General features: G+C 38.9%; 2 protein-coding genes across 2 annotated transcripts; both read right to left on the reverse strand.

The window, feature by feature from the left end:
• Positions 1–1533: 1533 nt before the first annotated feature.
• LOC123117826 (protein transport protein Sec61 subunit alpha-like) lies at positions 1534–3630 on the reverse strand. The gene is made up of 6 exons (XM_044538501.1): positions 3274–3630; positions 2901–3116; positions 2564–2795; positions 2342–2475; positions 2082–2217; positions 1534–1968 (listed from the first exon to the last, which is right to left on the reverse strand). The coding sequence occupies exons 1-6, from the start codon at positions 3606–3608 to the stop codon at positions 1735–1737; spliced, it is 1287 nt and encodes a 428-aa protein (XP_044394436.1). The 5' UTR covers positions 3609–3630; the 3' UTR covers positions 1534–1734.
• A 3675-nt stretch (positions 3631–7305) lies between these two features.
• Positions 7306–15167, reverse strand: LOC123117827 (uncharacterized). Its single transcript, XM_044538502.1, has 7 exons — positions 14955–15167; positions 13018–13104; positions 12657–12902; positions 12373–12540; positions 9181–9234; positions 8919–9065; positions 7306–7903 (listed from the first exon to the last, which is right to left on the reverse strand). The coding sequence occupies exons 1-7, from the start codon at positions 15123–15125 to the stop codon at positions 7535–7537; spliced, it is 1242 nt and encodes a 413-aa protein (XP_044394437.1). The 5' UTR covers positions 15126–15167; the 3' UTR covers positions 7306–7534.
• Positions 15168–16683: the final 1516 nt, after the last annotated feature.

The following is a 16683-nucleotide window of genomic DNA, read 5'->3' on the forward strand; positions in this document are numbered from 1 at the left end:
TTAACTTGAAGGGGTTAAAGCGGACACAAGGACACGAGAGTTTATACTAGTTCGGCCCCTTCGATGAAGGTAAAAGCCTACGTCTAGTTGTGATGGAATTGATGGGGTTTCAATGAGTAGGGAGCAAACAAGCTTCACCTAAGTCTTGAGTTGTGGTTGTCTGTCCTCAAACCGCCACCGGGTCGTCCCCTTATATACATGGGTGACGCCCATCGGTTTACAGAATCCCGACGCCGGTTCATAGATGTATCCGGCTCGGTCTCTACTATTCCTAACTTACAATACAAGTTACATGCTGATGCCGGTTTACAACTACAGGTATGAACCGGCTATGGGCCATAAGCCCTCTACTGCCTACTTGGGCTTTAATATGTTCAACTACTGATGAAGTTAACCCGGCCTGTCCTGGCCGGTTTACCCTTAGCGGTAATATCCCCAACACATGGCATGAGGATGAAATAATACAAATCTTTAGGAAACAGATAAGAAGATTAGAACTAAAAGGTATCTTAATGACACAAATTTCTATGGAGGTGGAAATTTGAATTCAGTAATTAGAAAATCCATGGTTTTTGAATAAAAGTTGGTTAAAAATGGACCTTAAAAATGTTGGGCACTTCTTGTTTTCCTTTTTTCCAAACTAACTTGATATTTTCTATTTTAACATCACCTACTTGATTATGTATTTTGTTATAAAATTGTTTTTAGTCTTCCCTAATTTTCAAATGTATGTCTTAAAGAAAATGATTTCTCTAAAATCATTGAAAAAATGTTCCTAGTAAGAAGACTCTGACTAGGATTTAGGAAACTACCCCTAGGAGAGTAAGAAGAAGGTGAGGATTCACATACGAAACACTTCAAAACATAATTTGGGAAACAAAAAAATATATGAAAAGGATAATTTGAAAGACAATTATTAGAATATCCCATATTTTTAATTGAATGACAAAAAGGAAAAATATAAATGTTAGGAAACCAAAAATATTATCGGAAACGAGGGTACTTCTGATTTTAGTTTTCCCAACTGTGTGCATTTTTTAAATTTGTCTTGATTAACAAAAAATATTTATTGTTTTTAAATATAGCTTGATTTTATACGAAATACTTGAAAATATACTCCTGCTACAATGATTTTGCCCATGAATTGACAACCTAAGAAAGTCTCGCTCTTAATCCTATTCTATAAAAGGGAAAGAGAGTCTATTTTTCTAAAAGACTACAATAACCCTAAACATAAGAGAAGCAAGGCCACCATAGCATTTATTTGTTGGATGGGAAGTTGTGTTGGTGGGGTTGATGGCTTCATCTTCCACTATTTTTTTATTTGGCTGTTATTCGACTAACATTTAACATTCACTACTTTTTACCACGTGACATTCTGGTAAGCAATAAAAACTATTCAAAAAAATATTCACTTATTTTTCTTAGTCTTATGGTGTTTCGACTTGTATGACGCAAAGTTTGGGAGATGTCTGGATAAAGAGCTGATTTTCTCTCTTATAATAAAGAGTATTATTTGAAATGATTCTGCTTGTTTTTCATATATGGTCTATCGGGAGCTTATTACATACTTTTTTATTGCGCTGAGCTTATTACATACTTTTGAAGAACGACCTTCCAAATAAACGAATATATTACATCCCTTTGGTGAGAATATTACTAGTTGTTTGACACCCAAATAGACAGGCATTTTAGGGATGGACGTCCTTTGGTCCGATCGAGTAGCTAGTCCCCTTAGAGGCAGAATACATCAGCAGCCTGATCTCCAGCTCTCCTTTCAAAGTAGGAACACACGACGGTGACGACGAGCATAATTCCAGTTCCGGAACCAGGCACACATATGAAACCTGCCATGAGAGTCAGCGCACCGACGCAAAGCCCTACGAGAAGTGCTATCATGGCAACATGACGCTTCCATCGGGTCATGGGAATGGAGCCGGGCTGAGCAGGCGTCAGAGGTATTTGCCTCTGCATGCACGTAGCCAAACAAGCAGTTAGCTTGGTTCTTGACAATCAGAAGTTGAGAGCGTATACACATATATGCAGGAAGAGAAGTGTAAATTAAAGGAAAAGAAACGTACCCCGAGCAACCTGGCCACATAATTTCTCGAATATACACGAACACCAAACCATGTTGCCGAGATAAGAGCAGATGCCATCAGCAGCAAGACGGCATAGAGTGTCACATGGACAGGGTCTCTTGCTAAGTCAGCCCAGCTGCAGCGTGCATGAATCAATAAACTTCTTTAACAAGCTATAAATAAACATTGTACCACGCCAAGATTATGCAAGTAAAGAATAATGATTCGTATTTTTATTTTGTTGATGCATATGTACTCACGCTGGTGGATTGGTTACGTAGTGTGCGACCCCGCCGATGGGAATAAGTTGTCCAGGGTACCGACTATCCCGCTTCCAACTGCCGGGCAGCTTGACCACTCCATTATTATTTTCGCCGTATTGCAAGTATAACAGCTGCAAAGGTATAGCTAGCTAGTAATTATACACTCCGGAGAAATAATATAAGAATGGATGGAGTTTATTTTTAGTTACAACTACCTACCTGTGAGATGAAATACATGCTTGAAGCAATGGCACCCTGAAACACGATGGGCATGTAGGAGAGGTAGGATAGGTTCACGCTGCAGTTGGCTTGCAACGCAGGGTCAACACCATGTGTCCTCACTGCCAATGGGAGATGCAAGCCTTGTAGTCTCACCGTGAGCGCCAGGAATGCACACGTGCCAGCAGGAATGACGATCTTGTCTCCTCCATATCTCTCCAGGAAACACGCGCTAGAAATATAATGAACGCACAACTTAGCTAGCTGGCTCAATACTTATTTATGAATATGAGTATGCGGATAAACAGAACGTGTACAGATGTGAATTTTTAATTACCAGATGTTGGTGGCAGTGAAGAGAGCAATGCCACTAGATACCAGTCCGTGCCCCTTTTTAAGGGCCTCATCAAGGTAAATTACAATGGTACCTCCAGCAAAAAGCTGGAGCGCGATCAGAGTCGCATTCACCGGACCGAGCTGCCCCGCGGAAAACACATTGCAAACTGCAGACACCATGGCTAACAGTATGCCCAGTAACTTCTGGGACCTATCCCTGCATATGTTAAAAAGTTGAAATTAATTACACATGAGAGTCAATCATACTTTTACTACTCATCATCCGTACGTACAAAAGGATAAGTACAATGGTCAAGGTGTACTTTGAAAGTTGAAACCCTAAAAGAAGAAGTGAAAAATAAGGGACGACTTACATGAACTGCATGCGTTCTTCCACGGGAATCTTGTCCCTGACAATCTTCAGTCGGAACAAGGGGTGGATGACCAGCTCGGATACCAGCAAGTGGTATACCCCTTGAGCCATGACAGTGCCGCCGTTGGAGGCGCTGGCCGCGTGGATCCAGTAAAAGGGGTCCGGAGACGCGGTGGTCGAGAGCCCATACAGCGGCAACCGGCTGCCGGCCAAGAAGACGAGGACCGACGTGATCGTGTTCAGCGCCTTGTTCCGGAAAGGAACAGGGGTAGCTCGGCGGTCGGCAACCTCCGGCAAGAGTCCCACCAGTTGCCGCAAGGTATTAAGACCTGCCATTGATTTGACTGATTTATTTCAGCACAACGTTAATTAGAGTAGATCGATTCTTTGGCAGGGGAGGGGCGTATATATCGATCGGGCAAACGGCGGAATTGAAACCGAGTCCGCCTGGAAATACACATGGGGCGTCGATGTGGTTGGGCCGGGGATTAGGCTGTTGACACGTGCAAACCTCGACTGGTAAACAAGCAAAAAATTCTTTTTTCCTATCAAAGGAAGAGGCGATCTTGATAGCGCCCGTCGCCAGGGAGTTCCTCCGACGGCTCCCCTCCTCCAACGACCTCGGTCGTCTATGATGAGGTGGGTCGCCGGATCCTCACGTGTGTATAGTTTTAGGTCAAATTAGTTTAGTCAGTCGTCGGTGATGAGGGGGGTCATCGGCTCCATGTGCCGGTCGTCGGATTCCCGCATCTGTTCGAGCAAGGATGGTGGTGGTGATGCCGTCGTGGTGGTGGACCTGATTCGTCGGGCTCTGCCATTGCGACAGATTTCGATCCACCGGTGGCGCACATGCAGTTTGGCAGGTATTCCGGTAGAGGATGCAAATTAATCAGCATCGGCAGCATCTCAAAGATGATGGATTATGTGCTAAGGTTTATGTTACGTGAAAGGCAGGTATGGTTTCTTCCTCCGACGCTTTAGTCATGTGGAGGTGCCAGATATGGAGTTCGATGTCATGTCCAGAGTGTTTCCCCGGTTTGGTTTGTTCAATGGTAATGGTTTCGCCTTTGGTGAGCCACCTTGAAGATCCGCAAAACTGCATATCAATGATGGCGCCGTGTCGAACTCGGGTGTGAAGGTGATCCATCGTTTGTGGTGTTGCTAGAGGAGGTGAGGGGCGTTGCTGTCAAGCTCAGGGGTTTCTTCTGTCATCTTTGTAATTTTAGTTCTTGGCTGGTGTTCCTTTGTGCAGAGACTAGTGTTTTGTTATGCGGTCAGTTTTGACAGGTCGGTATGTACGTGGCTTTAGTTTTGACTAGTCGGTATGTAGGTGGCTTTTTTTTGAAGCATGTATGTACGTGGCTTAGACTATGGTGTTTATCATATCAATGATACACGTAGGACCATGGAAAATAAAAAAAGAATATGGACACGTCATCATTTTTTTAATTTGTGAAAGACATCCAATGAGCACTTTAGATCTGACTAGGAAATTGACCGTGCGTTACAACGGGCGATACATTATATTCTAAAATAAAAACACATATATGTAACTTCAGAAATCAATACATTCATTTGTAGTTTTCAATAAAGGAAAATGTTTGCGTACTGATGTTCATGCAATTGTTTGAAACAGTCAATATGCATGTATTTAGTTCTATGATATGTGCAGTCTTTAGTTAGAAAAAAATATACTACCTTCATCCGAAATTACTCGACGCTCAAACGGGAGTTTGAGTTGCACTCCCTCTCCCTCTCTCTCTTAGCTCCCTCGCCCCCACCCCATCACACACAAAAGAATGTCTATAGTTCTTAGTTCTTACACTTGCGTATGGCACACCACTTCAAGAATATAATTTTGAAGCAACAAATATGCATAGCACAACTACTATCACAACATGGTTTTCAGGAGAAAAATCGAAACACACATGATGTCATTTCTAAAATCGAAACACATCTGTAATTTTCAAAAAAGGAAAATGTTTGCATACACATGTTTATGCAATTGTTTGAAGCAATGAATACACGTCTATATAGTTTTTTTATATGTGCATGTTTAGTTAAAAATCTTCTACCTCAAACGGGTTTCACCCGCTTAAGTGTCAAGTAAATTCGGTTGGAGGAAGTATAAGTCTGAGTTGCACTCCCTCTCCCTTAGTCTGCCAAGAATATAGTGTTGAAGCAACTAATGTGCATAGCAAAACTACTATCACTACATAACGTTTCAGAAGAAAAATCGGAACACATATATGTAATTTCAAAAATCAAAACACATATTTGTAATTTTGAAAAAGGGGATTCTTTTGCATATTAATGTTCATGCAATTGTTCAAAGTACTCAATACACATGTAAAAGTTATTTTATAGGTGCACTATTTAGTTCAAACTATACTACCTCAAAAGGGTGTCACCCGCTTGAGCGTCAAGTAATTCCAAAAGGAGGAAGTATAAGTCTGAGTTGCACTCCCACTCCCTCTCTCTCAGCTCGTTTTCTCTCTCCGCCCTCCCTTTATCATTCACAAAATAATGTTCATAGTTCTTAGTTCGTACACCTACCTACGGCACACCACTTCAAGAATTTAGTTGTTGAAGCAACTAATATGAATAGCACAACTACTATCACCACACCATTTTTCAAGAGAAAAATAACTAATATCACCACATCCTCCATATCTCGTTGTGATCTTCTTTATTTCATCACTTTGGGAGCTTTCGTTCTCTGAATAATTTGGTGAATGTCATCTACAATCACCCATTGTCGGTCAACGCTCGTACAACCTTCTCCTTTGCCAATGTTGTATTCCCCCTTATCTTCTGCCTTCTTCTCCATCTCATCGGCCTTCAGAGGCTCATCGTCATACCTCTCCATCAACACCCCGGTTGATATTCATCGACGTCAAACAAATTTTGTAATCAAATTTTAGCAATTTTCTAATTTAGATAAAAACAGTCAGGTTGTAAATGATTAATATGCACCACACCGTCCAAATCCATAGTAGTTTACCATCTCTGAAGGAAAGTTCCAAATTTTGGCTGACAAAATAATAAAGTCATGTTAGAAATTTAATCTACTACCAAACATAAATACTATATGATGAATCAACTTAAAAGGAAAATAATAGTGCTACTAGTACTGTGTCCGCTAATTATTTCAAATAGGGGATAAATGGTCCACTATTGTGTCTGCAATAGCGGTACCATAATAGCGTCCTCTATTGCTCAAATTAAATTTCATTCTTTTTTGTTAATGATCAAGAACTATACAGAATAATCTAATATCTTCTATATCTAAATAGCTAGCCCCCCAAAACCAGATCTTAGAGGGCATCAATAAGCAAGGTTCTTATCTCTATGTGACCATTGCATACCCCAGATGGCCCTTTTTCCTTGCATCGACAATACTAATCATTCAAACATTGCGAAGTTGGTATTATAGACTTGTGAGTCTAAAATACCTAGTTTTCAAGTATAAACATTTCCAAAATTCAAGCGGTTGCAAGTACAACGCTAGAATTGTTGTTTTAGTGGTCCAAATTAGAAATCTAGAAGTTCCGACATGGAAGTTTATAGTAACGAACTAGAATATATATTGTCTTCATATAACTCACTAGTTTTTTTAGGAAAAAACTATACTAGTGGGTCTCGCAAATGCGAGGGCATTATCTGTTAAGAGTAGAAAGCTTCCTCAAGATCGCGTTACTCCATTTGGAATGATAAAATATAATTTCTTGTTTATTAGAAACTTAGTCCATGGAGAAGAAAAAATGCTTAATTGTAGACAAACAAGTCCCCGTTTGGAAAAATTAGTTCCATTGAGAGAGAGAAATTTTCTTGGTCAATATTTTTTAATGTATCTTTAAACTCTAGTGATAAATACAATTATATTTATTTATTTGCCGAAAACAATTATTTTGAGCTGCAAAAATCTTATTGCTCATGTCTCTACTCATGGATGTAAATATGCTAATCCTTACAAACAGTATTATCAATATAGAATATTTGGCTGCAGTGTCTATATAAATGTAACAACAAATGATAAAAACTGCTTATTCCATATATTTCCAATCATGCGGTGAAATATGAATACATATGTTGTGAGCTTATAATGCTTGATCACGCCTCTTATGAATGCGGCCATACACACAAGAAGTGAGCATTACAACATAATTGAAAACACATATTTTTGCAGTAGTACTGACCCTAGCAATGCATATTGGGCCACAAGTAATGCAATAAGCATTATATTACTAAACTGGAACCCATCATGGGCAATTATGGTTATTGCCAGGGCCACCATAGTAGATGTAAGTGCCCCAGTCGCCATAGGTGTCACTTTGCACATTATAACAGTTGTTCTGCTCGGTTATCAAGCCCACATTACTTGGGGGATTGAGACAGTTAGACGAATCTACCACTTGAATGTTCTTGATGTGACTCGCCTTACCGAACCCTTCATTCGGGAAGTGTCCACTACCCATATGTGTGGAAGTTTGGCCGGCATCGGGTGAAAATACCTCACCGCCCCACATGATGGTAGAAGCACTATCTGCCAAGTAGGTGAAGATGGATGATGGCCAATACCCCACATAATCACCTCCCACTTGCAGCCACCAATTGCCCCCCGCTCGGTCCTGCAAGCCAAAATTAGCTTACTAGAGAATATAACACACATGATTAATTATGAGCAGGCAATATATTTTAAATCCCTTAACTGCCAAAATCATGGCAAAAAAGGAAACATTAATGGGCCAGGTTGAGATGACAGGGATGAGTGTTTTTGGTACTTAGATCAAATATGACATGGATTATAGATGTATTGAGTAATCGTTTGCGATGTAAAAGACTGGCATGGTAAAAATATGTTCCTTACTTGAGTTCTAACAAAATCGAGTCGACCAATCAAACCGAAAAGAGAAGGACTAACCTTCTATGTAATTGCACATCTACAAGAACGAGACATGATCTTGACGATGCGTGCAAGAATGCGTCTAGGGTAAAAAAAAGTCCTTCTATGCTACCAGAGGATCATGTGGTGGGTAGGCTTTCCAGAAAAGTTCATATGATGTGTTATCGTTAATTGTGAGTCAATGTAATATTAGAATGTCTTAACTACTATACCCTAGTTAAAATATGTGGAACATATTTTATTTTTCCCAACTCTAACCGGGTAAGGAGAGTAACTTGAAAGAGTCCCTTGTTCAATAGCCAGCTTGACATCATTGCATTTGCAAACAAATATGGGACGTGCATGGGACAACCTCTCCTCCATTATTCAGCCAAAACAGGCTAGGAATCATAGTTTCCCGAAGAACAAGAGGTTGGCATGGATTCTCTAAGTCCACCCATGAATTTTGGATTGTATGCTTAATGTTGAAGTACAAGTGAACAAGTTTTTGGATTGAACTAGTCAGTGCATGCAACTCAAAGCGAAAGGTCTTGAGTTTAAATCCTAGTAGATGTAATAAAATAAAATAATTGTAGTAGAGTCCTATTTGAACGTTTGGGTATAAGGGAGCCTGCACATGAGAGGTAATGTTAAAGTATAAGTGAATTTTCACTTTCCCCTAGCAGCTTGACCATTTTAATTGAATGTGTATGTGCACATAACTAAATATTGATGATGTCGAAGCTTATTGTGTTTTTTACCTTCCAAACTAAAATATCGATGTCATATTGTGTGCCACCATAGGTGGACATTGGGGAGATACTGCCGCCAATTGTGATCTGATTGCTTGTTTGGATGAAGCCTGAGCATAGTAGGTTGTAACATCCTGTTGTTTGATATGCATCTCCCTACAATATTACATACAATAGAAAATTAGTATTTTGGTATTGTTCCCAACCTTAGGAGAGAATATCTCAATATTAGTATTAAATTAAATAAAATCGAATATGGTGTTTATCTTACAGTCCAGTAGATGAAGAGTCTCGTATTGCTATCGCTATATAGATTTGGATAAACCTGAAATTTTTGTAGAGACCACGGGTCCATTAGCCAGAATGAAAGATATTGCACAACTAACTAGACCATTAAAAAATGCGTAGGATTTGTATAATAGCTATGTCTAAGCATGACCACATGGGATTTTTTTAATGGGTGGAAGAGATAGATAGACAAACACACACACACACACACATGCACACACACTGAGAGAGAGAGAGAGAGAGAGAGAGATTTTGTTGTTGTCCTATCGCAATAACAAACAGAAAAAACAAGAGAATATAAGTCTTTAAAGATAGCTTGTTTATCCCTTCCTTCATTTGTGGTCATGCAAATATAGTGTGACACATTGCTAGTAGGTGCACCAATATGAGAAATGCCCGTGGAATCCCGCTTTTCCATCATTTATCCAATGTCTTGATTATGTTCCACTAGAAGCTGCATCTTATCCCTTCTGCACATGTGATGGCTGATAGAATGTGATGTTTCTTGGTTGTTCAGTTGAGTGATAATTTAAGAACTTAGCTTGAGTTATGTAAACTTTTGTTGTAGCCATCCATCATGATTTCATCAATCCAAATTTTGGATTTGTAGTTTAATATATAGTAACTTTATTCGTCCATGTGTTAAGTTGAAACAACAAAATGTTAAGAAAATATATTATGTCTTGAACTCCATTATCGATTAGTATAGTGGTATAAACTAAAATTTTAGCCAACACACATTGCATGATAAGTTGTGTTTATGCTATCAAATAACGGTAAGTCGCATATTTTGAACAATAAAGTTTGAGTGTTTACAATGTAAATATATTATTACAATTTAGTCTGGATATAATAAATTTGCTTAATTAACATTTTTTTGACATAAAGCATTAATAATTTAACAAGGATTGTTTGTTGTTGTGTGACTCATTAAGGAAATATCTTTAGTGATTGCAAAACACAAAAAATGATATGTTCATTTCCTAGCTACCTAACATGCATGCTTGGTTTTGCATCTTGACACATAACCTGGGTTGCTAGGGCCGCGGCCTAGGTCGAGGCACCATATTTCTTAAATGAATATTTTACTTTTGGCATTCTTTGGCAATACCTGGCCTGAGGCCCAGCCTGATCCTCACTCCATCTTTGCTCCACCACTAGTGAGAAACGTCATGCAAGTATACAGAGTGTGATTTTGGAAAACTATGTACATATAGCTAACTTTCTCTTCATAATGGCAAGGATTGGTGATTTAGATTATTCTTTATGGTGTTATTTTGAAGTATTCAATAATAATAAGAACAAATCAGTATTGAGATGTTTATTTAGAGGATTAGAATATTTTACATAATGTTCAAGATGGGTAGTTAGATGCAGATGAGGAAAGACAAATCTAGTGATAACATCGAGTAGTAGGGGCTAGCTTCCACCCCTAAGAGAGCTTGATTTACCAGAAATCCTGTAGAGTCCTAGTGGGCCTAGATTCCATGATAAGTTCCGAGAAATGGGAGAAATGATGCATTCAAAGTTCACGGAATTGCAGAAAGACAAAATCCTTGAAAGAAAAACCAAACAAGACAAGATGTTCCCTATTGTTATCGGGAATGAGACTAAATGTTTGGCCTTAATGAGATGGACCTAGATTCCTCTCCGACCAGGAAAAGACGTGGATCGTCTTTGTTCTACTTCCTGGGATTGAAGATTATTTTTTGTAATGGTAGATGTGGGTAATGTAGATGTAAATTTCCAGGTTTATTTCAGATTCTTTGTAATAAAGGCAAAGGTAGTGAACTGAGATGACTATTTAGGGGTTACTTTAGATTAAATACAAGATGTGGATAATTTCGATGCCTATTTAGAGAGTGGTTTAATATTATGTTCATAAAGGAAATGATGGGTCACTTATATTTAAATTTATGAGCCTGTTGTAGGTTATTATTTTATACTAAAACACATGGGTAGTTTGGCACCAAGTATGATCCCATGGCAAGTGTCTCTACAAATAGTAGGATCTAGAATTTATCTATTTTTCTAGTGCATTTCGTGATAATTAACATGGTGGACTCAAAGCATATATAGCATTATTAGGAGTAAGTTGACAATTTTGAACCCACCATATGAGTATAGGATACATTATTGATGAGTATTCCATCTATGTTTATTTTCTATGTTTATGGTAGTATTCAATTTTGTAATCATCTATTCCATATCAATATTCTTCTCCAAGAAGATTGCTTATAGTCAATTTCTCTTTGATTGATTTTTGAGGTTCTTTCATGTTTCATACCACCTCTACTGAAATTGCAAGGCTTATTTACTTTGTCTTGACAAGGCTTTGGCCAATAATTAATTTATTACATGAATCATATTTAAGAGTCAGATTTATAAGTATTTAGTTATGATTATGTTTTTTGTTAACATAATTGACATATTAATGTGATAAAATATTTGTCAAAACCTTTTCATAATGAAGAAAATATGCCTTGTGAGGAATAATGCACTGAGCATTATTGTTTGTTACATGAGAAATGATCTAGTTTGGCATTTCAAGTTGTCGTCTCCTAAAAGCCAAGGTTCATCTCCTATGAGTTGCAATTCCATGGACTATATGAGGGATGTACTAATATTGAATCCATGAACTGGTGAAGAATTTGTTTCTTTGTGTGTTATGTCTCCCCAAGATCAATAATTTGGTTGCCCTTCTTTAGGAAAAATTTCTCTTTAGTGAGCCACAATTTGATGGCATGTGTTAAGAGATGCAGTTTTTAAGGACATGAAGAAGTTTGAAACTTGTTCATTTTTCTGGGTAGGTTTCCTCAGGATTAACAACTCATGAATTGTGATTACTCAAGATTCAAATTGATTCAGTTGCATGTTAATATCCTTTTTATTATTAAATTTAATGCAAGTTCTCTTTAATAATATCTATTGATAAAATGGGCATTTACAAATACAAAAATTATATACACTTTAAGTTGTCAACATGCCCTTACGTGTTAAAAATAATGCTGCTAGAATAGCTTAAGAAAGAGAACATATTGTATTAGAATCTAGTCTAGCTCATTCTTACACTCTGGCCCTTTCAAACCCACATATATCATGCACGGAAGCTAAAAGGTAGAGTTTAGTAGATATTTTATTAAGGTGGGTACAATTTTTCCCTTTGAGGTCTCACCTGCCATCCCACTTCAATGGTATTGAGGCTGTTGCCATTGTAGGAACCACCAGTGATCCAAAATTGGGTTAAGCTAAAGTCGTTGCCCCTAGCAATCCATGGTTTCCACAAATTGAAGGTGCTTTTGGTTCCATAGCACTTATCGTATTGTGCAGAGGCGACGGCATGCTTATCAATGGGATAGAAAACAAAGTTAAAGAAGCAATTTTTAAAATAACAATAGTAACAATATAAGAAGAATATTATTAATCATATGAATTTGATTATTGAGATGGTGTTTTTACCTGGTGGCCCCTCAATACATTGGGTGTGTCAGTGTCATTGGTTGGATTGAGGTGTGGGATGCTCCTAGGCATCTTCTTGCCAAACCTCCTAATAGAATTGGCCCTCAGGACATCCTCCTCCTTGGTCCTTCGGATTGGTATGGTGTTCTCAGGGCACGTGCCATTTTGATGCCATATTTGAGTGATTGCACGGGCTGTGATGTTGGAGTCATGATGCATGCCTCTTGGGTTGTAAGAAGGCCGCATCTGAAAGGTGACAATTGAATGATATCATGATACATGTGTGTGGGATATTAGGGGGCACTACAACTTTCTACAATTGATAGTGATATGATAAGGGAAATGATGTGCTAAGTGTCACCTGAATAGTATGGTTCTTGAGGAGAGGATGATCGAATGCAGGCTGTTTGGATATGTGCACACAGTCTATGACATCACCATCCGAGCTCTATAAATTCCCAGGAATTAGTGATTGTAACAATGTAGCAAAAATAGATAATATTGCGAGGAAACTAGAAAATGTTAGATCTTTCCTACATGCCACTCATGGAGATGTGTAATGTAGAATAGATTTGTTTTTGGACTGCATGCAATTTCTATTGGTATTGTCTCTTTAATTTTGGTCAATGAATAGGATTCCATTTCTTAGAATAAAGCCACGTGTTAGTAAAAATAGGATTACAACTCTGGACAATACTCACAAGCGCTCATGCACTTTCCCAATTCAGGAGTGCCTCATACCATACTACATATCAAAATAGGACAAAAATGCCACCAACCAACAAGTAGATCACTTTAGTGACATGCAAATTAGTTTTGAATATTCAAAAATGCATTAGTGCTAAATCGAACCTCCAAATAAAAATCCATTTTCTCTGTTGTGTTTTACAATGAGATATTTCAAACTCACCCAGCATGGGCATACTCTGACAAATAGTTTTGAAAAGCAACTCTCATTCACCAAAAGAAACTTTGTGGTGCAAATATGGTTTCTAGCTCATACCAATTTTCTACTTGAACGATAAGCCAATCATTTGTTAACATTATTCGGCAAAGAAAATCATGTTTCTGAAAAATAGTTTCTTCCATATCACTAAGGTTGGTTTTTCTGTAGATTCCTAGCGCATAGAAAAATTTCTTTAAAGGGACGTAATATACAAAAAAAATATGTTTTTGTTACAAGTTTCTTTCGTCACCCTAATTCGCATTTGAAATAAACAGGGGCAAACTCTTAAAATTGTAAAAAATATAATTTTTAACTATGAAGTTTTATTTTAGCACACGCAATTCATAAAAATGTACTCCCTCCATTCCTAAATATAGGGTGTATAGTTTTTGGCACGGAAATTAAAGAATGCATGTGGACTGAAAATTTCACAAGTTTTGGGAGAGATTTCACGTGACTAATTGACATGAGAAAATAGAGGAGCTTGCCTAATATAAGTAAATGTAATCAAATCTCTAAAAAAAAATTATCCAAATGAGTGGTGCAACGCAAGGCACCTTATATTTTGGATGTTTTCTCAAAAATCTATACACCTTATATCAAGGAACTGAGGGAGTATATTTTAACCATGAACCTACTATGTAATTCATCGCAGTAAGTTGATTTCTAAATGTATCCACGAGAATATATCCATATGAAATCTACTTTTGAAGATCTCATGCTGGTAAACATCCAAAATTGTAGGAAACAAAACGTGGATGCAATTTTTTTTGTTTCTAGTGTTCGTTGTACTACCATGATTGAAGAAGAATACTCCCTCTGTTCCAAAACAGATGACCCAACTTTGGAATGGAGGGAGTAGATTGGAAGTTTTTCTCGCAAAAAAAAACAAAGGACCTGTAAAACCGTATGATTACCAAAAAAGACTGGCAGAGAGAAAAAGGAAACTTGATTGGGAGTGGCCGCTAGCTTATGAACCACAAAGGAATCTATGCTGCATGGAAGCGAGAGTGTTCAGCATTTTGAATCTTCCTTTTAGTACGCTTATAATGTATAATTGCAGAAGAATTACTAACTAGGCCACCTTTAGAGTGCAGGGTGGGCAACTGGTATCCGTACCTGCATGGACCACTTTTGCATGCACGTACTACGTACAATGTTCCCGTTTCTTTTGCATATATGTGCAAGCTAATGATAAACATGCAAATAAACAAGGATCAAATAAATCCAAGCTAGTTACAGATGCATGGTGAATCATGCATGTGTGCTGAGCGCGTACAACACCAGAGAAGCAAGACATGCATCGTACAATCAGACTGAACGTGAACGACGCGGCACCACTACATATGTACCTGAATGCTTGCGACAGGAGGCTTATTGAGCCGCCTGAGGAGGCTTCGCACCTCCAGCCGCCGCTGCGCTGTACTCTCCGGAGTCGCCGGCACCGCTGCCGCCAGGCCCTCCATGAAGAGAAACGTGAGAGCCACGACGAGCGCGACCAAGAACGCTCGCGTCCCTGCCATTGAGCTAGCAGCTGCGAGCCTGTTGGTGTGCGTTCTGCTAGACTCCGCTGCTGTGCGATGAAGAGGAGGCGGGGCGTCCCGGCGTTTTATAGGGCCGGACGAGAGTGCAGACGATCGACGTCTACGTCGGCCTGGCCCTGCTACCGTATATTAATTTTAGTTGGGGCCGTTAAAGCTTCACATGGTGAAAGAGCTTCGAATGCTGTGAGCACTAAGTAAAACAGTGAGAGGCGGCGGTAACATGCATGCGGTAGCTAGCCGAACCCCTCGTTCTGTCAGGTCTCCACGCTTTCCATAGCGCATACTTGGATACAGCCATACTGCAGGAGTATGACACCATGGGAGCATGGAATGGGAATAGGCTAACAAAAGTCTCAACAGATGCACAAGTTAAGTCGAGTATGATTAATTCACTGGCTATATATGCATTAGTATATGGATTGTGCACATATAATATGGGATGAAGGAGAGGCAGTAAAGTTTATTTCCAGCTATGGGTAATTTTATTTATTTCGAGAGGTCCTTTTTTAGCGGGATCTAACCAAGGGTTGCCAAAAACCACGAATTTGTAGAGATAGGTCCACAGCCGCCCTTAGAAATCGCCAAAGAAATTGATGTCCACCGGATGATCAACCTTACAAACTTCCCCCGGAAATCGATTTCCAAGGGCGGTTTAGAAGGTGGTCCACCCTGGAAATATTTTACAAATAAATCAGAAAATAAACAATGCCAACAATAGAGAAAACTTCTGTGTGCAAGCATCTACTGTACTTACAACTCTAGCTCCAAGAATGTTTTCAGCTGATTTCATTTCTAGCCACTACGGACTTCTGGAGCTAGAGCTATATACAGTAAAGGCATCCAGTTGGGTATTTTGTTGTTATTTTTTAACTAAGGTGTATGTTTATCCACTTAGTTTTATCCTAAAAACTCCAAATGATGCATGGATATTGGAGTTGGAGTTGTGCCAAATAGGGCATTTATTACGTTGCTTATCAACACATGCTACTCTTCATCGATCATTATTTCCAAACTACTCCCTCCGTCCCATAATGTAAGACGTTTTTTGACACTATTTTAGTGTCAAGAAACGTCTTACATTATGGGACGGAGGGAGTACGAAGCGTTTGCGCCAAAGGATGCCGAGTCGCCAATCGGCTTCAATGTGGTGACCAATATGCTACATGTCCTCACTGCAAGGGATAAAAAGGATGGCCATGTAGGTCGCTTGATACCAGACCTGGTGAGTGATGGGGTGTCCATATTTTAGTAGCGGACGATACATTAATTTTCATGGAACCTGACATGGCCAAGGCATTTAATATGAAACTAACTTCATGCCTCGTCGAGCAACTCTTTGTCCTTTAGATCAATTCCAGCAACCGAGAGCTCATTTACTTTGGTAAGGCCAAAGAAGTTGAGAGTCTGTATATGCAACTTGGTTGTGAAACTGCCTCACTCCAACTCACTTCATACGAAGGTGTCTTACCTTTACTAATATCCTCATCACTAGCCTGCCGATGTTTATGTTGTCCTCCTCTAAAATACCTAAAGGGCT

This window comes from Triticum aestivum, chromosome 5B (assembly GCF_018294505.1).
Source record: "Triticum aestivum cultivar Chinese Spring chromosome 5B, IWGSC CS RefSeq v2.1, whole genome shotgun sequence".
Classification (NCBI taxonomy): Eukaryota; Viridiplantae; Streptophyta; class Magnoliopsida; order Poales; family Poaceae; genus Triticum; species Triticum aestivum.

Coding starts and splice junctions, on each gene's coding strand:
- LOC123117826 (XM_044538501.1), bottom strand. CDS start 3,608: ATGGCAGGTCTTAATACCTTGCGGCAACTGGTGGGACTCTTGCCGGAG. Junction 3,117..3,273: donor GAAGAACGCATGCAGTTCAT/GTAAGTCGTCCC, acceptor TAACATATGCAG/GGATAGGTCCCAGAAGTTAC. Junction 2,796..2,900: donor TTCACTGCCACCAACATCTG/GTAATTAAAAAT, acceptor TTATATTTCTAG/CGCGTGTTTCCTGGAGAGAT.
- LOC123117827 (XM_044538502.1), bottom strand. CDS start 15,125: ATGGCAGGGACGCGAGCGTTCTTGGTCGCGCTCGTCGTGGCTCTCACG. Junction 13,105..14,954: donor CTCCTGTCGCAAGCATTCAG/GTACATATGTAG, acceptor GGGAATTTATAG/AGCTCGGATGGTGATGTCAT. Junction 7,904..8,918: donor TCGATATTTTAGTTTGGAAG/GTAAAAAACACA, acceptor TTTGGCTTGCAG/GACCGAGCGGGGGGCAATTG.